This window comes from Zalophus californianus, chromosome 10 (genome assembly GCF_009762305.2).
Source record: "Zalophus californianus isolate mZalCal1 chromosome 10, mZalCal1.pri.v2, whole genome shotgun sequence".
NCBI classification, from domain to species: domain Eukaryota; kingdom Metazoa; phylum Chordata; class Mammalia; order Carnivora; family Otariidae; genus Zalophus; species Zalophus californianus.
This window is the reverse complement of record NC_045604.1, coordinates 87861041-87884746: the sequence shown is the minus strand read 5'-3', so window position 1 is coordinate 87884746 and position 23706 is coordinate 87861041. Positions and strand designations below refer to the sequence as shown.

The window sequence follows — 23706 nt, the reverse complement described above, 5'->3', positions numbered from 1 at the left end:
TTTAGATGAAAGCTGGAAAGCGGTTTCTTATTGCCCCTCTGCAGAAACACCAGCATTTGCCGGTGGTTTCTTCCTTCCAAATAGACACTAGATGGGAACAGAATGGGCTGGGTAAAATCAGATGAGTCCCCTCTCTCCAGGAAGTCTCCAAGTAGATCACAGGTGCTTGCTGACACTGATTTTTGGTGCCAGCATTTGCCTCCTGTTTTTCAGCTCCTCATTTCATGAGGTGGTTCCTTGGGTGACAGGCTCCCCATCAGCGGCCAGTGCACATTCCTGAGCAGGCTTCCTGACCCAACCAGCGGCAGCAGCAAGCCAGCAAGCTCTGGTCTGTTTTCCATATGCCAGGGCCTCTTGCTGACCCTGCACAGATCAAACTAAGATGATTAAAGAGAGAGAGGCAGGCCTGCAAAAGCAGTGTAATCTTTCACCCCTTGTTCAGACTGGAGTAGCCCCTGCTTGCTCTCTCCTCCTTTTGGACTTCTGGTCTCATTTTCTCTTGGGTCTGATAGGCTTAGGCAAGAAGTATGAGAACCGTTCACTGAGCAGGCAAAGTGCCAGTCCTTAGAAGGCTTGCAAATTTAGAACTTCAGCCTCGTTGGATGCCAAAAAGTGAGGGTAGTCCCAGAACATTAAACTTGGAAGCACTAGTCTAGACCCCTCGCTTTAATGTTGGGATCCCACAGACTCGGAGGGGTTAAGTGACTTGTTCAAGGGCCCACACCGCTTAAAGGTACCAGACCAGAACCAAACCTGGGAGTTTATTCTGTATCTCTGGTATGTTTAGGTGTTGCTGATGTATCTTTTCATCTTGGGCCATCATCATCTCCTTGGGAGAAGGGTGTATCTTTGGGACACATCATAGCAGAGAATAGTAGTGAGACCAGTGAGGAGGAATGGCGGGTTTAGAACCAGACAGCCTGGATTTGAATCCCTTTTCCTTTGTAGACGGGCTGTGGGACTTCAGGCCAAATTCCTTAATCTCTCTTCAGTTCTCCTCTCTGTAAAAAGCTTTTATAGTATCTTCCTCATACGGTTGTAGTGGGTTAAATGTGACAGTTAACGTGAATCCCTTCCGTACATATGTGTAATCTAAGAGATACGGCTGTTACTAAATGTTTTAAATCACCTTTCCACACGGACCAACGAGATTGGCCCTTCGACTCTTTCCTTTCCATTTGGTGTTTCCAGTCATTTAAAGATCAAACAAAAGCCAGTTCTCTGAAACTTTCCCACGGGGTGAACTTTGGAGTCTGACAGGCTGGTTTTATCTCCTAGTCACCCTGCTTAGTAGTTCAGAAACTTGGGTTTCCTCATCTGTAAAAAGTCTGTGACAGGCTAGGTGGTTGTGAGGGCGAAGGCGATGATGCAGAGGAAGCAGGCAGCCCCATGTTCCGTACATACCACTTCCCCTCGTCAGCCCCTCCACCTTTCTTTCCGTAACGCTAGTTCACACTCCTCTCTCCTTTTCCTGTCTCCAGTCACTCTGTGTCCTTGTGTGGTGTAGCCCTTCATGGTCCTTCTCTCCCATAACAGGTCCTTCTGTCTCAGCAGTAGATAGTAAGCCCAGGAGACCCAGGGACTTGCCCGCACCTCACTTCATGGAACTGCCTATGAGGTAGCTCAGCTCCTGATCCCTCTCTGGAGCCAGAGCAGCAGCGGGACCACAGCCCCTGGGATTGCCCCTGGCCCGGCAGTGCCAGCTCCAGGCAGGCGGCCAGGCCCGCCCCCACGAACAGCCAGGGCTGGCACGGCGCAGGCAGCGGGGGGCTGGGGCCGCTCTGCAGAGAGGGAGGGTGACAGAAGCATCTGGAGCGAAATTGAAGGAGAAAAGCTGGAGGCTGAGCCTGATCCAGCATAAACTGAGCAGAGTTACTGGCATCAATCTTTCAGGTAAACCTCAAAACTATACAATTGTGCTGAGAGGTAGGTTTCCAGGGGTGTGTATATGTGCGTGTTTTCTTCTTCCTGCCTTGCCTTTCTCCCTGCCCCTGGCTCCATTCAGCTCTTTATGCCCCTTAGCAGAAGCAGGAGAGCAGAGTCCCTGTTGAGGACAGGGAGGTTGGGAGCTGCTTTGGGTACCTGCGGAGTCCTGCATACCTGAGCTGCCCCCCGCCCCCCCCCCCCCAAGAGCCGCACTGGCCACTGAAAAGAGCACTGTTCTAGGAGCAGGGAGGCTTGATTCTGTCACCGACTTGGCAATAACAGCAGCAGCTATGATAAATGTTAACACTTCCTGAATACTTTCTGTGGGCAGAGCATCTCACGTGGATTATCTCCTTTACTCCGTCTTGAAGTACAGCTGCCCCATTTTAAAGTGAATGCTGATAGTCACATGTTGGTGCCATCAGCATGATTCACATCCAGGTTTGTCTGCTCCAAAACTCATCCTCCTAATTACTCTGCCCGTTTTCTCCCTTCCTAGATAGCTCCTTGACCTTGCTATGCCTCCATTTCTTTTCCTGTGAAATGGGCATAGTAACTATTCCACAGAGCTACATTTATGTATAGTGATTATAACGTACTACCAAATACAGGGTGGTATTTGTTAATAATGGCGCTCTGATGCTGATGAAATTTGGCTTTTGGGGTGCCCAGATTGTGCTGAGGCTTTCTACTTCAGAGAGGCGGCTGGGATGACCCGCTGGAAAGGCAGCTCCATTAAAGTATAAATGAGTATCAAGCTAGAAATCCTGTCTTTTTTAAACCTACAGAGCTAGGACCAAGGGGAAAGGAGTCTGGAACTAGCTGGAAGCTTGCCCCACTGGGTTCAAGGTGTCCCTAGAGCACAGCAAATACCCAGCTTGATTATACTCAGCATCAATCACAAGGAAGTCTGATCCTATGGAGAACCCTAGCCTGCAGGTGCTCTGGGCAGTGGTGTATTTGAGCAGGGTCAGTGCTGTGGTTCAAGAGACTGTTCTTCAACAAAACCCAAGCACAGGACTCAAGGCAGGGGTAGGTGTCCTGGCCGGGCTTGGGAAAGCTGAGCCCGAGCCCGTTTTCAGATGGGACAAGCTCGGGCTTTCATCAGGCTAACCAGCTACTGCTTGGCTGCTAATAATAATGATAGCTGTCCTTGGTCATTTCCGGGAAGGGGGGAGCCACTGTGCGGCAGGTACCCTTTATCTGCATTTCCTGATGGAATCCTTACAACAGCTCTGTGAGGCAGATACCATTTTGCAGGTTGAGGAGATACAGGCTTCGATCAGGGTCAACAATAATCACTGGCAGAGTTGAGCTTTGATTTCCAGGTCGGAGCTTTTACCCATGCCGATGGACTGAAACATCACTGCTCTAGGGCATCTCTGGCAAGGCTGAGTCCAAGGGCATCATGACTGCCTGGATCACGGTGGCAGGGCTCACTGGGAGAGGGCAGTGGGTAGGACAACCCTTCCTGAGCACTGGGCACGGACAGTGTGTTGTGCTCCTTCCAGCGGCTGATGGTAAAACTTGCTGTTCTCGGATCGCTATGGTGACTCTGGAGCTCAGGACCCATCCGTTGGTGTGCTTTCCCTCGGCACTCTGCTGGAGGTGGACTCGGCAGTCTAGCCTAGTGCTAAAGGTGTGTTTCTCAAGCCAGACATTGTGTGATGTTGGATGATTTGCTTTGTGCCTCAGTTTCCCTGACTTCAAATGGGGTTGTGGTGAGGATTACATGAGTTGTAATGTCCATAAAGTGCTTATTAGCGTAGTGCCAGGCATGATATCAAGTGTTCAGTAATTGATAACTGCTGTTATTAGCTGTTAGCCATCAGCTAGCGAGTCCAAGGAGACTTCCAACTTTAAAACACTTGAAGTGCTCTCAGCCTGGGACACTGGGCTTGTGCAAGACGGAGCCTGGGGAAAGCTCTGGGGGCAGAACAGTTTTCCTGGGGAAAGAGGCAGACATAAAAGGGAAGCCATTGAATAATCAGGGGCTGTAGTCACCATCAGATCTGAAAATATTTTCTTCTGGCTTGAGATCATCACTTGCCTCAACCCTCATCCGGAGTGGGGGCATTTCACAGAAAGGGACCAGAATGGAAGAAAGAGATCTGACCTTCTGGTACTAGCTGATTGATCATCTGTTCAAATTGATTTTTCTCTTCCTTTTTCTCATCTGCTGGGCATGTTAAAAGCCTTCAGGTTCTACTGTGTCGGGTCATCAAAAGATGCTCTTATGTGGAGGGCCGTTTGGGTAAATGGGATTAGGGCCTCTTTGGGAGGCCCATCTGTTCTGTCCCTACCTGAAGGCCTTGGCGCCAGGATTTGGAGGAAGCTGGTACAATGGAGCATCTGTCCTGTGGGGGTGGGGGTAAGTGGCCTGGGGTAGGTGGGTCAGACAGAGGCCAGGAAATCCTCTTATCCTGCCAGGTACCTGGGCCTCACTTAGCAGCAGGAGCTGAGCAGCAAACCCTGGTGAGTCAGCGTGCCTGGGAATTAGAGTTGCCAGTCTGTGAGCATGTGGGGTTTGTGTAAGTTTGGGCCTTTTGTTTCTTTTAGCACTGTAGTCTTTAGAAACACAAATCTGGAAACCAGACCTTCCACATGGTATAGTCCTGCTTGTTTTTGAGATAATTCAGCTCGAACAGTTGCTTTCCTTGTATGCTGGTCTTCCAAGAATTAACCCCTTGCCTTTTAAAATTTTAATAGGTTGTGCTTATGGTTTATTCGCTATACTATTAAAGCATAAAAAGACTTAAGAAAACATACTTGGGTCTGTCTTTTTCCACAGCAGAAAACCCTTATAGGGTTTCAGTGGGGGTTTTTTTGTTGCTGTTGTTTTGTTTTGGTTTTTGAAGCCTAAGTGGAACTGCAAGTCTTTTGAGGGCATGTATGGGCATGTCTCTCTGTCACTTATTCTCTTTGAGGGTGGAGAATAGGACACACCCTGATACGATGAGTCTCCGATAAGTTATAAGAATGATTCTGGTCGTCATTTTAAACTTGTACACTCAGAATTTACCCATAGGATTCCTTTTGAAGATAACCCCAAATTTATCCAGGCACCATTTGGAGGAAATGAAAGTTCTTTAGGTAAAGTGTAAAGGTCCAACCTTTATAAAAAGCACCCTTCTGCCCGTCTCCTAAGAGCTTTGGATTTGGATCACAAAGGGCCATGAAAGCTTCTTCTAGAGCTGGAGAGGCATGGGACTGACCTTGATTTTGGTCCCCTTTACCTGCTATACTTCTGGCTCCTGGTCTCAGGTTCTCTTAACATTGTAATGTTGGTGGCTGCAGTTAATGGCAGCAGGTAGAATTTTACAGGTACTAAGTTGTAGCTGGAGCTTCTCATAGATTAGTTGAAGTTAAGAATAAAGTCCTGAGAAGACAGAGGTTGCAGAGAAATCACCTCACCCCTAGCCAGGAAATTTCTAGCAATTCTTTAAAAAACACTTTTAAATAGCGTAAGTAATAAATAAACCACCATGATGACTTTGTAATCTATCTGTGCAGACTTTTCTTTTTTATCTAGCAGTTATCCTACCATTTAGAGATGTGTGGATAAATCAGCCCTTCTTTTAAGGTGGAGGACACCCCCTTGGAGGACTGAGCTTGCAGGCCTTGTAGGACCTTCCTGTTTAGTGTGGGCTTGGCTTGTACTCTTCCTGCAGCCTCGCAGAGGACCTGGTAGGGAGAGAAAAAGAAACCGGAGGCCCGGGAACCGTGGTCGGTGTTTGCTCCTGGGGGTGGGCAGAGGAAGGGTGGAGAAAGGGCATTTCACCTACTGTGTGGGGGAGTTCCAGAAAGGAATTTGAAGAGATCAGAGACAAATTTTACTTTGCTATTTGGCTAGGACATTGCTTGTAGTCTTGACTCCACAAATCCTTTACCTCATCTTGAGGCCATTATGAAACTGTATAGTCGTCTTAAATGTGGCCTCCCTTTCTCCCTACTCGTCCCACTTAAAAAGAAAATCTGAGGATTTTGACATGAGAGACTAGAAAATGAACTTTTTATTTGCACCTTCTGGCTTAACCTAGGACCAAATAACTTTCTTATATGATGGCAAGTTGGCAAGACAGATTTCCTCTGGAGTATTTCTGGCAAAACTGTAGTCTTCCTTGATGCGTTCTGCACATGAATCAACCTCTTTGTAACCTGTGTTACCTTAAGAATTTTAGGAATTTTCTTATTGGTTCTCCGTATGTGTGCTAGCCCTGCCTTTCCAGCGTGAAGGTGTAGAGCTTAAGGGGGGTAGGTGGTGATGGACTGTGGGTATCTCCCCTGGTTCATGGTTGGCTCACGGAAATAGAGTGGTGGCCCAGGCCGCAGTGCCCCACGGAGGAAGGGAACGGTGGCTTGCGAATGCCCGTCTCCCTGTCCAGTGATAACTGCTCTGTAATTTTCTTCTAGGTTGGCTGGCTCCTCTGGCTGATGGCATGTTGAGGCACATGGGCCAGTGGCAGCGAGGGCATCTGATCCAGAGGGGGCCACTCTAGAGGCCAGGCCACCAGCACCATGGGCCAGTGCGTCACCAAGTGCAAGAATCCCTCATCGACCCTGGGCAGCAAGAACGGAGACCGTGACCCCAGTGGCAAGCCACACAGCAGGCGGAGTGCAGGCCACCGAGAGGAACAGCCACCAGCCTGTGGCAAGCCAGGGGGGGATATCCTCGTCAATGGGACCAAGAAGGCAGAGGCCACCGCTGAGGCCTGGCAGCTGCCAATGTCCTCTGGAGATGCTGGGAGGGAGCCCAAGTCCGACACCGAGGAGTCTTCCCTGCAGAGGCTGGAAGAACTGTTCAGGCGCTACAAGGATGAGCGGGAGGATGCAATTTTGGAGGAAGGCATGGAGCGCTTTTGCAATGACTTGTGTGTTGACCCCACGGAATTTCGAGTGCTGCTCTTGGCTTGGAAGTTCCAGGCTGCCACCATGTGCAAATTCACCAGGTTAGTCACAAATATGTCATGTCACCAGGTGAGTGGAGGAGGATGCGTGCACTCCTGGGCAGTGGGGCCCAGCTGGGGGAGAACTGGGTTGGCTTCTTAGGGTTTTGGGTAAGTCTTTCTTTTTTTGACCAGTAACGACCATCTTGGCCTGAAGTTAAGGAATAACCCACATGACGCCCCGGGGCTGGACGCTGCTGCCCAGCCCCACTGCCGTTTCGGACCTTTCTCTTTGCTTCCGCTCCATTACTTGTCGATTCCCTCACTCCCTCAGCCACTTGATATTTATCTACACCTGTCGTGTGCCAGGCACTGTGCGCGCTGGTCCGGGGAGCGCCTCCGTCAGCGCGCGTGCACATCACCATGGCCCTGTGGCCTGCAGAGGTTGTTTGTGGGGAGGGGGTGGCAAGGTCACCCCAAGGTGTGGTTTGCAGAGCACCGGCTTATAAATAAGAATTGGCTTTGAGACACCTCCTCCCCGACCCCCCTCAGTAGGTTGCCCGACAGACTTCAGATGCCTTGTATCTTCAGCTGAAAAGCAGTCTCTGAGATGATCATCAGTGAGAGACCATGTTGTAACCTGAAAGTGTTATGTAGATGTTAAAAATACATATGCAGTTTTTGTTTTTTAATAACAGAACTTTGATCTGTGGTGGCAGAGTTAGCCAGGTTTATCCAGAATCTTTGGCTCCAAAGATCTCCCTTGGCAGTCACCAAAAGTATTCCAAAAACAAACAACCCATAGAGAATCAAAAGGAAAGCAGGAAAGCAGGAAGACTCCCCGTCTGGGAGGGGAGTCTGCGGCTTAATCACTGTGGCAGAATGGGAAATAGGGCATCGAGCAGGAGAGACTGGAGTTTCGCTTTGGAAGGATGAATAAGTGAATGAACCAACCACCATCAGCTGCCTCCATGTGCCAGACACTGTTAGAAGCAGTTGACACATATAACGTGTTTAGTCCTCACCAAAACCCTATGAAGTAAGGTGGTGTTCTCACCATTTGACAGATGAAGAAATAGGACTCATTAGTGGAGGAGTTGAAATTCAGATGCAGGCCGTCTAGCCTCAAAGCCATGCTCTTAACTTTGCTATATTGCCTCTCAGCAGATGGTATTGTTTACAAATATTAATTGTGCCCCCTCCTTCCTGTTGCAGGAAGGAGTTTTTTGATGGCTGCAAAGCAATAAGTGCAGACAGCATTGATGGGATCTGTGCACGGTTCCCTAGCCTCTTAACGGAAGCCAAACAAGAGGATAAATTCAAGGATCTCTACCGGTTTACATTTCAGTTTGGTCTGGACTCTGAAGAAGGGCAGCGGTCACTGCATCGGGAAATAGCCATTGCCCTGTGGAAACTAGTCTTTACCCAGAACAACCCTCCAGTATTGGACCAGTGGCTAAACTTCCTAACTGAGAACCCCTCGGGGATCAAGGGCATCTCCCGGGACACTTGGAACATGTTCCTTAACTTCACTCAGGTGATTGGGCCTGACCTCAGCAACTACAGTGAAGATGAGGCCTGGCCAAGTCTCTTCGACACCTTTGTGGAGTGGGAAATGGAGCGAAGGAAAAGAGAAGGGGAAGGGAGAGGTGCACGCAGCTCAGGGCCCGAGGGCTTGTGTCCCGGGGAGCAGACTTAGTGGCTCTAGCCCAGGAGCAGCAGTAGCAGCAAGGGTCTGCCTGCTGCCCTGCAGCCAACCGAGGAATTGGACCTTTCTGGAAATTACTGAAGATCCAGATATTTTCTACTTTACACCTTTCTCTGCCTTGTATCTGAAAGGGCTCTAAAATGCTGTATCATGTTTTAGGCACTTTCTTCACTTTTTGGTTATTTTGGTTATTTCTTTTTGGGGGGGTCCCCCAAAATATTTGAACCTGGATACATGTTGTGTTTTTTTTTTTTTTTTAAGACTTCAGATAGAATAAGCCTGCCATTTCTTGCACAAATTAGATTTTTTTGTGGGGGAGGGCATAGAGCAGGGAGGGGGGAATGGGACGGTTAGGTTGAATTAACATTACAAGATGATACAGTGCCAGATCTCAGTTTTGCATATTGTTTTCCAGGGCAGGTCTGTACTGTGTGTAGTGCTGTTTACAAGGATGAATTTAGGTTGTAATAATTATTTTAAAAGATTTATACAGAATTGAATAGCAGTGTTAACTGTTAACCATAATGCATTAATTCCCAGATGATTTAAAGCTCTTGGAGAGCCAAGGCCAGCCAAGAGCATTTGTTGTCTGGTGACAACCCCCTTTTAAGCTAATTTATCCGAAACCCTTATTTTCTTCACTTCTTGCTCATTCCTTCTTTGACCTATTGCATTTCATGTTGAGTTCATCCATCAACATGCTGCACCTGTCAGTCAAGTGAGCAGTTTTTTTGTTTTTTTAGAACACATAGTACTGAGAACCACTTAAGCATTGAATGCAGAGAAAGCAGTGCTACCTCAGTTTTGCTGGAAGTAGACTTTGATAGTTTTCTGTTTTTGATGAATTTTCTGTATTTTCATGTTGTAAGTGAAAATACTTTTTTTTTTTTCATTTGCCTTGGAGCCAAAGTTTCTGTTCCTGGTGGTCGGAAAACTGTGCCTGCCGGCCAACTGACTTGAAGGAAAACTGTGGTATGGAGCTCTGCTTGAATTTTTTTTTTTCTTTAAAGTTTTTTTTTGAGTATCATCAGCTTACTTGTCTGGCAAGGGCAGAAGCCTGGGACTGGCCTGAACTCTGCCAAACAAATATAGAAGTGTATTTAATAGTTAAATGTGTGCCCTTTCCCTTCTTGCTGCACCCATGTTGTCACTTAACCCCCAGGAGTTATTTATTATCTTCTTTGTTAATGTTAGGCTCATTTGGGGTAATGTGATGACTGTTTAGGTTTACATGACCCTCCTCTCCTTCCCCTACCCCCAAATATGTATATATACATATATAAGATATGTATATATTTTACCTATATAAAATATATATATACACATATATGTATCTATATTCCTTTGTTTCTTTGCCTGCTAAAACTGGCCATAAAAGAGGGAGCTGCCTTCAATATATAAAGCATAAGAAGAGTGCCAGGGAACGTCATAAATGGAGGCTTTTGCATCTGAATTTGGACCATCTTCACTAAAGAGAGGATGAATTTTCTCAGCCCTTTCCTCACAAGAGGGAGGCCCAGTTCCCCAGACTCCTCTGCGTGCTTGCTCCATAAGGCCAGCTTTGGCCAAACTGCCACACAGGAGCTGACTCTGGTCCTACCTGGTTTCAGTAGAGGGTCCTCTTGTTATTTTTCCATCTAAAAAAACATGTGCTCAAAACACTGTACTGGAAGGGTGGGTGGCAGGAACTTGTACAGTTCAGCTCCCAACACTTTGGAACAGATTGAAAAGGGAATCTTTTAAATAAAAACTTATAAAATATTTATACTCTTGAGGTAATGAGAGTTTGTCTATTAAAACATTTGGAGTTTTCTTCCCTACTTCCATCTGCCTCCCAGGTATGTGTTTCTCAGCCTGGGCAGGAATTGCTTATTTTGAGTTCCTTTATTAGGAGGAGGCTTATGGCTCCAGGCTCCCGTCTTTCCAAAGATGATTACTTGAGGAGTTCCTGCAGTCCATGTTTTTCCAAGATTGACATTGACATAGGAAACATACTTGTGGAGTTTTTTGTTTTTTTTTTTTTTAAGATCCTAAACCTGGCAGTTGCCCCTTCTAGAGGGGCAGAAGGGAAACTTTAAAATCAGCCACAGCAAGTTAGCAGTACTGCTGGAAAGCTGAAGAGGGTCTCAGGCCAGATGTCTGGCTTTGTTCTAGCCTAAGACACAAGCTCCTTATATAAAGAGAGTTTCTAGGGGCCCCAGCAGGTTCTGTGGGCTCAACTGTAGTCAGGGTGCCCAGTCTTAAGAGAGACTGCCTTCTCATCTAGCCAGTCCTGCAACCCCTAGCTTTTCCTCATTCTAGACTGGGTAGAGGTTTAAAAAGGGAAAAGGCAGGCTGCTCCTAGCCAGGTAAGGCTCTCTTCTGTCTTAATTACAAGGGTATATGGAGAGAAGTGCACAAAAGAGGGAGGCACTGAGGATCCTGAGGACTCTGGAGGAACTGGATTCCTTCCCCAGCCTACAATGGCATTCCATGCATTAGGTGTGCTAGAATGGGTGGATTTTGTTAGCTATTCTGCCTCCCCACAAAAAGAGCCACTAAATTATTTTTGGTTATATTTTTCATGACCTATTTGTTACAGAAATGCAATTGAGAAACCCAGAAAAGGGGAGCAGTTAGGGAAGGACTTACAGGTTCTATCCAGGTTGGCTTTCCTGATGCAAGGAATTCCAAGCTTCCGTGGTGGCTCTGGGCCAGCGTTTGACTTGACCACAGGAAAAGCAGGTTTTTTTTGCAAAGGGATCGAAGGTGGGGTGTGCGTAGGGTTTGTAGTCACACTATTGGGAAATGAAAGGTCCCTGTTCCTTTTAACCTAGAAATAGGTTTGCTTTTAAATGAGCAGTATAATTGTGTGGAAGAGGCCAAATGCATGCCCCTCAGGTAAGCCAGTGTGCTCCTCACTTTAACGATGTAATACCAGGGTGGTGTGAAGAGGGGCAGGATGTGGATGCCATTTTGAAAATAGGCAAATATCTGAGGGTGACTACAAGACATTGAATATGTATTGGGAAATTCTTGGTTTTTGGCAAATGGCTTTGAGTTTGTGGTATTTCTTCAGGGATTAGAAAGCTGTATGAGATGAAGTGTTGCTTCATTGAAATGCTATTCCCCCATCCCTGCCATATTTGAATGTATCATTAACCCCACCTCCTGCAATGACACTTTGCTATGCTTCAGCTGGATGCCTCAACAGTTGTCCCTCATCTGTGCCAGTTGTGCCCACATGTGTAAGTTGGGTCCAAGACTCCCTTATCTACTCTTCTGATAAGAAAAATTAGAGCTGGGTGAAGATCCAAATTTCACCCAAGCCCAGAGGCCCCAAGAAATCCAATTGGAAATGTACAAGGCAGTGTTTTCAGTATTAAACTTACCTAAGGAAGGCACAAACTAGCCTTCTTGGAAAGGAAGAAGGGATTAAGCCACAGAGTTTTAGTCAATCTTTGATACAGTTCTGATCTCCCAGAGGCTGGTGCCAAAATTCAGGCCTCAGTGCTGGAGCCTGCAGGGTGTGGAACTGCATAGTTCATGTGATGGCCTCAAGTGCTGTATTATGCCAAACTGCATCAAACAACGGTGGGAAATGACTGGGATAAGGACTTGGGTCTAAAAGTTTAAAAACCAAAACATCTGTATTTAGGACTGGTTTGCCACATTTAAAGACAAGTCTTGAGTGTAGTGAAGCCCAGGAGTAGACCCAATTATACAATTACAAGGGCTGGAGAGAAGCTGCTGCTAGGTTTTGTTTTAGCTGCCTGCTTTGCGTTCTTCTTGTCTCTTAATGTTTGCTTAGTGATGACTTGAACATCTTGGTAACTGACAAAGGTCTTCCTTTGCGGGGAACTCTAGCAGGAACTTGTTTAAACAGCCGAAAGGACTATTAAAGGTTATTAAAGTGTGTTAATTGGGACTCATTTGAGGACATATTTCATTGATCCTCCTCCTACTCCGTAATCTGTTTTCTGAATTCTAGAGGGGGTTCCCACCCACCCCCTTTCAGAGTTTATTTCTATAGTTAGCTATAATTACAGCATATATCCAGTTTAACCTGGACTGGGGGCCGTGTTTTAGTGAGGATCTGCAGGTGTTTTTCCTTACTGAAAAAGTTATGCTTGAGCACTGGTTGCAGAAGCCAAGATGATTCAAATAGCTTTGAGTAACCATCAGGTTCTGCTTCTGATTCAGGTGCTGGGGCCTCACATCCTCCCTATTCCTCTTGGAAACTAAGCCTGCTTTCACGGATACCTTCTTTTACCACCCACCTTCCCTTTTTACTACTTACTACAACATATTCTTGGATATTGCCAAAGGAAGCCATTCAGTAGATGCTGTGTCTCTCCCCCCACCCCCCAATTTATTCTGGGAGAAGTGTCTTCCCTCTGATTCTGGTCCCCAGCCCCGAGTCTGTAATTAATTGCTCTTACCTGTTGCACTAATGAATATGATTCTAGGTTTCAAAGGGGGAACTTGAAACAATAGGCAAATGGGGGCTTGGATGAATTGGTCCTACAGATACCCTGCCTTAACCCACTGAGGTGATGAGTCCACTACTCATGTGACCCTCCACCTTTGTGGATTCCTCTTGGTTTGTGACCAGTGTGTCTGTTTCTTGAGGTTGTACAAACTTGACAAAGGTCAATACTTTTGTTTGTATTCTCTGCACTGTTGCACTCTCCAAATGGCCCCTTGAATATTTTTATTAACTTGTTACACACACTTTTGTCTTTGTCTACATTTTTCTTTTGATGTTTTTTTTATTTGGAAGGTTACCTGCTGTTGGATTTAATAAATTTGTTTACTTGACTATTGACAATTCTGAGAGAAAAAAAAAAACACTAAAAAACCAAACCAGTGACTTTATTCTGGGGTGAGATTTATCCGTCGGGAGCCTCTTCCAACGTGATAATGGATAGCAGTTCCTATGCTTTGGAAAATAATCCAGATGGTACAGGATCCTCAGACTTCGAACATGGATGTTGACTTCCCACTCACCAACTTAATGGCCTTTGGGGTCCTAATACTTGTAGGCAAAAAGCAAATGAGTCCTCAGAGGGCCACTACCTATATAGTCTTATTGTAGCAACTGATGTGGATTCCCATGAGAAACAAAGTGATTTTGAGCACTCTGCTAATGGATGGCTCCTACATCTATCAGGTTGGCAGTGATTAAGGCAGAGGAGACAAGCTGAAACTGTCAAGTGCCACTGCTGTGTGACCTTTGGCAAGTTAGTGAAATTCCGAGTTTCCTTACTCATCTGTAATGTCAGAGACACTTAATTCCACCAGAGGGTTAGGATTTAAAAGTCTTTAAAAAGCACCTAAATCACGTAAGTTTAAGGTTTCCAAAAGGATGTCAGGTGAGTAATGCAAGGAATCCAGAGAGGAAGAGATGGGGGTTGGCATGGTCACACAGTCCTCCTAGGGGCTTAACTTCCCTCTGTGCCAAAATGGGGCTGGAGGTGGGGGGCTTAGACTAACATGATCCCTGATGGTTCTATTTGGCTCTTACATCCTAGAAGTCTGATTATGGTAGACCAGTTATATGACCCTTAGCTTCCTTTCATTGTATTTTCTGTCTTGTTATTGTTTATATTCAGGAAAGCTATTGGCCAGCCATCTTACTCACTTCTTTGATGGAGGCCCTAATGACCTTCCCAAAGATTTCCAGCCTCATGTTGGTATCTCCTAAAAATAAGTAAGTATAGTGGTAGGACTAGATGTGCTTTTATTTTTCCTTTCAGTTGGAAAGGACTTGGGAGTCATGGCACTAGGGAGAAGGTTGAAAGTTTTCCTCAATGAACTGGAATTTTTTTTCTTTTCTCTTCTTCCCTTATTACCAAGGTTAGCATCAGATGGAGGCTGGAAGGAAATAGGGTGGGGGGTGGGAGGAGGTTACATTTTTTTCTCACTTAAAAAGTTTATCTCCAAAACAGGTACTTATAACCCAGTTGGCTCTTGGGGCTTGTGTCTTCTGTGCTTGGGCCTTTCTGACTTGAGCCCAGCCAGGGCCTTAACAAATAGAGGTTTGGAGAATTAGAAAGTGAAAGATACTGATTTGGGTGCTTGTATAGAGCCTGGAGCTATTCAAAGTGTTGATGTGGTGTTGTACAGATTATATATGGCTAAAATCCAGTTTGATTAGATGAGGGGCAAGCAATATCTTCACACCAGAGATGAGCTTAACTGGCATGTAGAATGGATGTTTTCTAGCAGAAAAGGTTTACAGAAGGTAGTGCTGAGGGTTCAGAGAAGTACAGAAGAGTCACCTCAGCACTGGCATCCTCTCTCTTCTCAAACCCAGTTGCCAAAAGCACATGACTGGGCTGGCTCTGGAAATCCCATTTTAGCTCTGGGTTGTGGCCTAGGTCCAAAGGGTTAGTCTTGGGGAAGGAGAGGTAAGGGAGCCAGCCTAAACTCTCCATTTCCTTTCCTTTGTTGTGACTTCTCAGGAGGCCCTGTCTTAATGAAAGCCATAACGCTCTTCTCTGGGCTTAATGTCCTTCCTCTGTAATGTTCCAACCTTGATTCTCTTGCCTTAGGGGTGCTGAAAAAGTCCTAGTGGAATACGGCAACAATTCAGTCAACAGCAAAGCATCTGACTATAGTGTTTTATAATCCATGCTGATGGAGACTCTCCATGGCCCTGTGTTTATCTGGGGTGGTGCTGCTGAAATTGCTAGTATATTAAAATAAAGAGCTACAAAATGGTATGGTACCTAGTATAAAACAAGACAGAAGAAAACCCTCAGGCTTTGTATATATGGACTTACATAGTAAAGGACACATTCTCCTTGATTGGGTAAGTAAAGATAAGTAAACGGGTAAAATTCTAAATATTTGGGGAAAAGTTGCCATATACCAAAATGAATTCCAGGAGGAATAAAGGTTTAAGTGTAAAAATTAAAATTATTTTAAAAAAACATATAGGGGTGCCTGGGTGGCTCAGTCGGTTAAGTGTGAGACTTGATCTCATATCAGGTCTCGATTGCATAGTTCTGAGTTCAAGCCCTGTGCTGGGCTCCACACTGGGCATGGAGCCTACTTAAAAAACAAGCCCCCCCAACCACCACCAAAAAAAAAAAAACACAACAACCCATATATTACTTGTCAATGGCTATTAAATTGATCTCGGGATCAATCAAGACTTTCTAAGTACAAGAGCGAATAGAAGAAATCATAAGACTTCTAAAACTACCTTAAAATAAAAAACTAGCAACATTTTTGCAATAATCAACGGATGGACACTGTACTTAATCCATAAGGAGACCTTAAAAAAAACTGGCCAAAAAGCTTCTGAAAAAAATAAATGCCAATCTACAGGATATTCAAATAAATAGAAATTGTATCTATGTAATGGAAAGTTTTTTGTTAACTTACCAAATTAGCAAAGATTTGAAACAAGTCCATGCTAGCTAACACAGTAAAAACTTCTGTGGAATTAAAACCACCTTAGGTGTTCATATGCCTTAACCCAATTTCACTTCTAGGAATTTTTCCTTAACAAATACCATTTATCAAAGATGTATGTGCAAGGATATAATTGGTTGGAGACAACGTCAGTGTCAACAACAGGGGACTGTTTTAGAAATTATGACACACATCAACATGTTGGAATATTCTGCAGCTATTAAAAAATCTGCTTTTGAATGATGTAAAAAGTATGATAGAAGACTGAAATAGTGGCAGTTGTTGACTCTGAGTGGTGGCATTAGAAGCGATTTTACCTTTTCTGGATTTTTCAAGTTTCCATTAATTGGTTTTCTTTATAATAGGGAAGAGGTTATTTACAAAAGGGGCAAAAGAAATGAAAACAAACATGGCTGAGTGTACTAAACCATTCCACTGTGGGCGAGGAGGTCAGAAAATTGGGAGTAATACGTCCAAAGCCTAAATCAAGAGTTGTGTAAAAACCCTTGGGAGTTGCCTTTCTCCCCCAAATGAGAAGCTGCTTCTCCAGCAGCTGCCTTGGCTGCCTAGAAGGGTGTGGGAGGAGAAATGCACAAACGCACTTATGAATGGAATGTGTGTTTTGCAAGAGGCCAAGTTGGCAGCTTTGGCTTCCAAAAGGTGGGAGCATCAGCTGAAAGAACAGTGTGTGCAGACTGAGGCCTCAGAGACCTTATGGTTGGGCCCATCTCTGTAGAGTTCTGGAGTTGCGGGCCCACTGGGAAACCTCCCATCCAGAAGGAAATGGCCTTGGCTATTCCTAGGAGCAAAGGTGGTATTCTTGGCACATGGAACCTAATTTGTTCTGTGATCCTGCACTTGGAAGATGCTCCTCAGTAAATGTCATTTATTGAACACTTAATGTGGGGCTTTCCCTAATTTAATCCTCATAACCTCATGAAGTGGTACTAATGTCCCCATTTTAAAAGTGAGTTAACAGGCTCAGAGAGGGAAAGTCCATATATATATATATATCCCACTATTCTGTCATTTTTCCACAAGCTGGATTATTGAATTTTCACAATAATCCTTAAAAAGATAATTCTCATTTTATAAGCTATGAAAATATACTCAGATGAGATTAAGTGGCTTGCCCAGAAGCAGAGCTGAACTGTCCATATTCAAAGGCCAGATCTGTCCATATTCAAAGGCAGACACAATTATTTTGTCTCAGGACTGGAGTCTCAAGAAATAAACAGCAGCTAAGCTCTTACAGCTTTGGAGCACAGCTGGGGGTGGGGAAAGAATTCAGTAACATTGTCAGTTTCAAGATAATCTCAGGGCCTTCACTGTATGTATGCCTGGGGAACTTTCCGCTTTACAAGGGAGCTTCAAGTTGCAGTGTCTTGATCCTAAATCAAGCTCTTCAGTTCTGGCTCCTGGTTCCCAACTTTTACATAGGGCTGGCTCTTATAGAAGTTAAACGGTTAAAAACACTGCCTCAAATGCCCAACCTTGGGAATCAATTTTAGGTATTCTAGTTATAAAAGCAACATACGGTGATTTAAAACCAAAACAGCCAAAAGCAATTTGGTAACACCTAATCTTCTGATCTCGCCACATTTGACATATAGCCTTCCAGGTTTTGTTCTAAGCCTATGCATGTCTTTGTGTATCTTTATCTACAAAAAAAGGACTCAAACTATACATACTATTCTGTAAGCCTCTACATTTCCTACAACATATACTGGGAATGCATAATCACATCTTCACAACAATCCCGTGAGGTGTGTACTCAAGTTCACATAATATGTAGGGAAGCTAGGATTCAGAGTTCTGTCTGTATCCAGAGGTCAACTGCTACTTCTCGCAGAACTCTTTTTACTAGAAATTTTATTTACACGCACATAATTTTTAAAAATGGCTACCAAGAATTCCATTGGGCTCCCCCTGTGGTATCTCCTCCATACATGTTTGTGTGCATCTATACTATTATTATAGTATACTATAGAAGTGGAATTGCTGGATCCCAATGTACGAAGCAACTTACAAGGGTTTTGGTATGATACATATTGTATGCTGGATTAGTTCATCTTTTCCAGAGGGCAGATAAATATTTCTGTTTCAGAGTTGTATGTACCTGTACCCATGTCCTTTCCAACACAGAATGTTAATATTTTGAGTTGATAAAAAAGCAGAGGAGTAGCTTTCACTGAATTTGAAGCTTTCAGTTTTAAGGGGGAGATCCGATATGATGGAGGCACCTACTGGTGAAGGGTGACACTGCAATCTCACTGAAGGGTGGGGGAAGGAAGCATTCCTAAAAATGGAATTGGAAGGGTGCTTCCAGTGTTGGTAAAAAGCAGTCTTCCACTCTCCTGTGTGTGGACCTGCCAGATTTTCAGTTCAGCCTGTCTTTTTCCTTCATTTTTATAACAGCTGTCAATAAGAAAAGTTTGCCTTACATAAATTTGCTTCATAGATAACAGCTTTGACAACCTGCATAATGGCTGGATTTTCTCCATAGCAAAGTCCCTCCCTCCTGGTTTCCTTACCTACATATACCATTTAATAGGAGTGTTACATGGAACGAGCACCTACTACAAATTTCCTGTGTATAAGTCCACTGACATAAAGAAAGAAAGTACAAACTGGTTTCCTTCTCACCCTGTTTTAAGATGAGGATGCTTAAATTTTAGGCATTTATTGAACATGCATACATGCCATATAAATGGACCGAACTTCTTAAGTGGTACACCATTTCCACAAAAGCTGTCTGCTAGATAGAAAGGCTGCAGCCTGACCACATTCTCTGCCACTGCCCACGAGGGATAAGGAACAGCACATGGAAAATGATGGGCAGACTCACGAACACATGTTTGGGGTGGTGCTTTCCTCTTCATCTTTTATTCCCATCAGTCCTAGGCCAGAGAATGATCCGTGAGTGCTGCAACAAATGAGTGAAGATGGGTTTCTAATCCACAGGGTTAAAAGAATGGTTACCAACTCCTAGGTAAGAAGTGTTAAGTTTTTGGGGGTATGTATATGGGGCAGGGCATAGACAGGTAAAGCAGTTGATGGAAAGCTGCCTACTGAAAATGGTTCCATGGAAGGAACACTGACGAGTCCCAGAGGCCTGGAATCAAGTCAGCTCTGCTATTGAACAGATGTGAGGCAGATCTCAACCCAGGGTGAATGACCTCAAACGGAGCCTCAATTTCTTCAACTATAAAAATATTAAATACTTAAATTACTATTCTCACAGGGCTTTTGTGAGGACTATGGACAATGATAGCTAAAATTTACAGATCATTTCCTCATACTTTCCTCATACATCATACAGATCATTCACCATGTACCAAGCATTATTTTAAGTACCTTATATATGCATTCTCATTTAATCCTTCAAAACAGCTTATGTACCTAAAATATGTACTGATGCAGGTACAATTGTTATGTCCACTTTTCTAAAAGAATCAAGCTCATAGTTGCTCAACAAGTTGAATGACAGAACCAGGTAATAATGGTAATCTGCCATCAAGAGTCCTTTTAAATAATGTATGTTGTAAAACACTCGGTACAGTGGCTGGAATGTAGGCATCATTCAGTACATGTTAGTTCCCTGCCACCTTGTAGTGAATATTCAAGGGTTTGGGTTAGACAGCTGAGGACCTCTCCAAGGCAAAGCAGATAGAAGTGAGAAGACTGTCACCACCTGATGTCTGAACTTAACGCTAATAAGCACTAGCCTTTTGGGCAGGGGGGACTGGGACTGGAACTCTGAGTGCTGGAGAGTGGCTCTGGAATCAGACCATCAGGGTTCAAATCCTAACTGCACTTACTAGCTGTGTGACCTTAGGCAAACTCCTTAATCTGAGCCTTTTTCTCCACTTGTTAAATGAGGACTCAACAACCTCAACTGAAAACGCTTATCAAGGGTTTGATGAATTATGGCAAATACAGCAATATTTTCATTATTAATCTTAACATCTACTGAAAATACAAGAATTAAGAGCTGAGTCAGGCTCCAAGCATGAGGAAACCTATTCTCTTTGCTACTCCTTGCTGAACTACTTTTACCCTTTCCCAAGGCATTGGGATCATAGAGAAAGCTGCAAAGATGAGGCCCAGAGAAGTTAATCACACAGCAAGCCTATAGTTTGGGTAAATGTGTGCTCCTCCCGGGTTTGCTCAACAAGGCTACAAACATCAAAATGTAACTTTTAGAAGAAAGGAGCAGGGTGCCTGGGTGGCTCAGTTGGTTAAGCAGCTAGCTCTTGATTTCATCATGATCTCAAGAGTCCTGAGATTGAGCCTCGCAGCGGGTGGGGAGCAGCTCTGTGCCCAGCAGTGAGTCCACTTAAGATTCTCTCCCTCTTCCCCTCCCCTCCTTCAAATAAGTCAATCTTTAAAATAAAAATAAAAGGAACATTAGATTTTCTTACTGCAGGATTTGCTATTTCCAGAGTTTTTTCATGATTTGTCATATGTGTCTCATGACCTTTGCCTTAGTCAGAACCTAAGCCTTTCTGTTCCCTGACCCCAATGCTCGCTTCCTCAGGCCCTCATCCACTGTGGAATAACCTGGCCACTTCTGGGAGGAGGAAGCTCGGGCCCACTCTTAGCTTGCCTACAAAATGAAGAACTGCAATCTAAGATTCTACCTGGAACATGAAGACCCTGCCCCTTATTCTATCACCCCCTCCACATACTGGCTCTGAGAAGCTATGTCAGGGCACGTCTGTTCTGAACCAAAAAGCTTTTTTGGCAACTTATGGTCACCTCATGCTGTTAACCTACCCACAAAAGCCTGTTTAAAGTATATCAGTCTAAGATGGGGTTTTTTTGTTTGTTTCAAATGTAAACACTTAATAGTTCCTGTTCCTCATAGACAGCAATTCTCTCAAGCTGCCCAGCAGGTAGCCCATCTCCTTACTGGCCCTGAGATGCATGTCACAAGGATTTTATGACAGGAAATTAATTTCTGATCAGGTTTCAAGGCCTGAGGCATTCATGTTCTGTCGTCTGGGACCTTGGGCCTGGAAAAGAATCCTAGAATGTCAAAATTTTAAGGGACTTTTTAGAAATAAATACAATCTAGTGATTTTCAAACTGTGCTGAAAACAGCTACTGCCCTCTCGTCCCTCTCCCCCAAGATATACTCATCCACCACCCACTCATTCCAGAACTGCCTGTCTTTATGCTTTAGGATTTAACAGCAATTTTTCTTTTAAAGAAAAGGTTTTATAGTTGAAAGGGTTTGAAAATCACTGATTTACTCCAAATCTCTCATTTTACCAAAAGGAAATTGAAACCCACAGTGGGAAAGTGGCTTGGCCACTTGTCAGAGGAGGTATGTGATAGAGCTGGGACTGGACCCAGAGTTCTGTTCCATTATCCTTCAGGCTTAGAATCAGCAAAGAGGGAAATGGGAGAAGGCAGGAACATGCTCCTGAAATGTGGGAAAGATGATATCTGGTCTGGGCCTTCCCCTAGACCTTCTTTGACTATTTTTACTCAAGTGGGGTTAGGCAGCTGCCTCTTATTCCACAGAGGCTGCAGGACCTAAGACCTCTGGCTTTAAACTGGGATGAGCGATCTCCCTGAGTGGCTAATAAGAGTAATTAGAGAAAACTAAGGATTAAGAGAGGATTTCTATAAGTTCTCATTTATATGCCTGAATGTCAACGAAAGGCCTTTCTCAGAATAGCTAAAGTCCCAGAGGCCAGAATCCTGAAGGGACAACCCTTCAGTCCTTACCTTTTGGTTCCTGGCAGCAAGATGAGGCAGAGGGTGCCTGGGCCCAGGCTGTGGTAGAGCTTTCCTATCTTCCGGCCCCAGCGCCAGGCTGCTATCTTTGGGTGGTCCACCTTCAGAGCCTACAATCAAAGCCACATGTTGACACTCAGCCAGAGTATCCTCTGCTCACCTTTGGAGGGGCTGCAACTTTCTTCTTCAGGCTCTAGGACCATGGGATTCCCAGGAAAGGTTCTGTGAAAATCCTCTATCTGAAGCTAAAGCCCATACTTCAGGGTTCCCTGTCAACCCCAGCATCTCCAGGCCACAGGTAGTTTAGGAGTACAACCGTTGTTCTTTTCTCCATATGGATTGGGTCTTCCAGGGCCCTGAGGCAGAGGAACCACATCACTAATGGCCCCTGCCATTAAGTATCTTTGTGACCTGGGCAAATCACTCAACCAGCTCTGGCCTCTATTTCTCATCTGTTAAGTGTGGGAGATTAGACCAGGACACGGTTTCCCAAACTTCAGCCATTCACCTTCAACCTTCACCCTTCTACTTGTGTATCCCTCTAATTGTTTTCTTCAAAGCGAGTCAGTTTCTTCCTTCACCTCAATGAAATATATCTATGAAGGCATAGGCTCAATGTGATTGTTGTATAATAAGCGTTAGAACAAGATCTTAGCATAAAATTGGGGGAAAAAGTCTGTCTATGACCACTAAAAATTATCTTGTGTATGTACTACACTTTGGGATGCTAGATTACTAAAGACTTGCCTGGCTCTTTAACCTCCTGTGTTAGCCCCTCAAGTTCCCTTGGAGAGCCACCTGGAGGATTAAAACCCTAACTGTAGCAGGTATGGAGCAGGCAAAAGTATGAGATCTTGGAGAAAGAAAAATGTGTCCAGGGCTGAAAGAAGCTGGAGAGTGAAACAAAACTAGTGCCAGGGCAGGGGGGAAAAAAAAGGGCGCCTGAGTGGCTCAGTCGTTAAGCGTCTGCCTTCGGCTCAGGTCATGATCCCAGGGTCCTGGGATCGAGCCCTGCATCAGGCTCCCTGCCCAGCGGGAAGCCTGCTTCTCCCTCTCCCACTCCCCCTGCTTGTGCTCTCTCTCTTGCTGTGTCTCTCTCTGTCAAATAAATAAATAAAATCTTAAAAAAAAAAAATTTATAAAAAAAAAAAAGATTCAAAGGCTTAAGTGTCACTTGAGCTGGACTCTCCTAACTTCCATAAACACCAGAAGGCAAATCAATGCTTCGAGCTAGCAAACCAAGGCAGCTATCTCTGACACTAGGATACACTCACTCACTCACTCACTCACTCACCTGTAAGGCCTGCTGCTCGGAGGGGGGAGGTATGACACGAACCCCTGGGGGCCTTCTTGATTCAGGAGGTAAGCCCCTGAGCCAAGCATGGAGATGCCTGGGGGTTAGGGCATGCCGGCCTTTCAGCTTCCAGTCCTTGCCTTTGAGAATGTTGAGGGCCCTTTGGGCACTGCCAAAAGTTTTGAATTCTGAAAGCAAGAATAGCTCCTTCTGTTATTAAGGGCCACAAAACCTGGTCACTGTCCAGCCTGGAGGCCAGCCAGGGCCAAGGGAGAACAGAATCAGCTGGTAACGTGGTCCAGCATCCCAGGTGGGCTTATCTGGTGAACATTTCCCTTCTCTGACCTCATGTTAATCACCATTCCTAATCTCCTTACCCAAGGTTACATTCCATACAGCAGACTTACTCAGGAAACAGTATCTTTTTTGCTTCCCACTTTTAAGATCTTTAGGCAAGATGACAGCTTCCAGGCCAAGGAAGAGGTTGGACTGCTGCAGTAGGTGTTCCTTAAAGGTTTCGCTCACTCCAGACAGGTATATAGTACCTCGGTTCTCAGAATCTTGTTCTAGCTCATTCACAAGAGTGTTACAATCAAGGGTGAGCTCCGTCACAGGCCTCTGCACCTAACCAAGGAAGATGGCATTAGTGGTAGAAAGTCACCACTTAGGGGTGCCTTAGTGGCGCAGTTGGTTAAGCCTCCAACTCTTGGTTTTGGCTCAGGTCATGATTTCAAGGGATC

At 44.9% G+C, this 23706-nt stretch overlaps 2 protein-coding genes across 8 annotated transcripts in view; one reads left to right on the top strand and one right to left on the bottom strand.

Moving 5' to 3' along the window:
• The window catches only part of DCUN1D3 (defective in cullin neddylation 1 domain containing 3), a 35264-nt gene extending 24983 nt beyond the window's left edge, over positions 1-10281 (top strand). For all 3 annotated transcript variants that reach the window (XM_027612167.1, XM_027612166.1, XM_027612165.1), the window contains exons 2-3: positions 6340-6875; positions 8028-10281. In XM_027612167.1, coding sequence (XP_027467968.1) covers positions 6445-6875; positions 8028-8511 — 915 coding nt within the window. In that variant the 5' untranslated portion in view covers positions 6340-6444 and the 3' untranslated portion in view covers positions 8512-10281. The remainder of the gene's footprint in view (positions 1-6339; positions 6876-8027) is intronic.
• REXO5 (RNA exonuclease 5) overlaps positions 9531-23706 on the bottom strand; it is a 48053-nt gene continuing 33877 nt past the window's right edge. For 4 of the 5 annotated variants that reach the window (XM_027612151.2, XM_027612150.2, XM_027612153.2 and 1 more), the window contains 4 exons: positions 23374-23590; positions 22967-23154; positions 21664-21782; positions 9531-18850 (listed from right to left, as the gene is read on the bottom strand). In XM_027612151.2, the coding sequence (XP_027467952.1) occupies positions 18769-18850; positions 21664-21782; positions 22967-23154; positions 23374-23590 (606 nt within the window). In that variant the 3' untranslated portion in view covers positions 9531-18768. The remainder of the gene's footprint in view (positions 18851-21663; positions 21783-22966; positions 23155-23373; positions 23591-23706) is intronic. The other variant, XM_027612154.2, reaches the window with a different exon arrangement.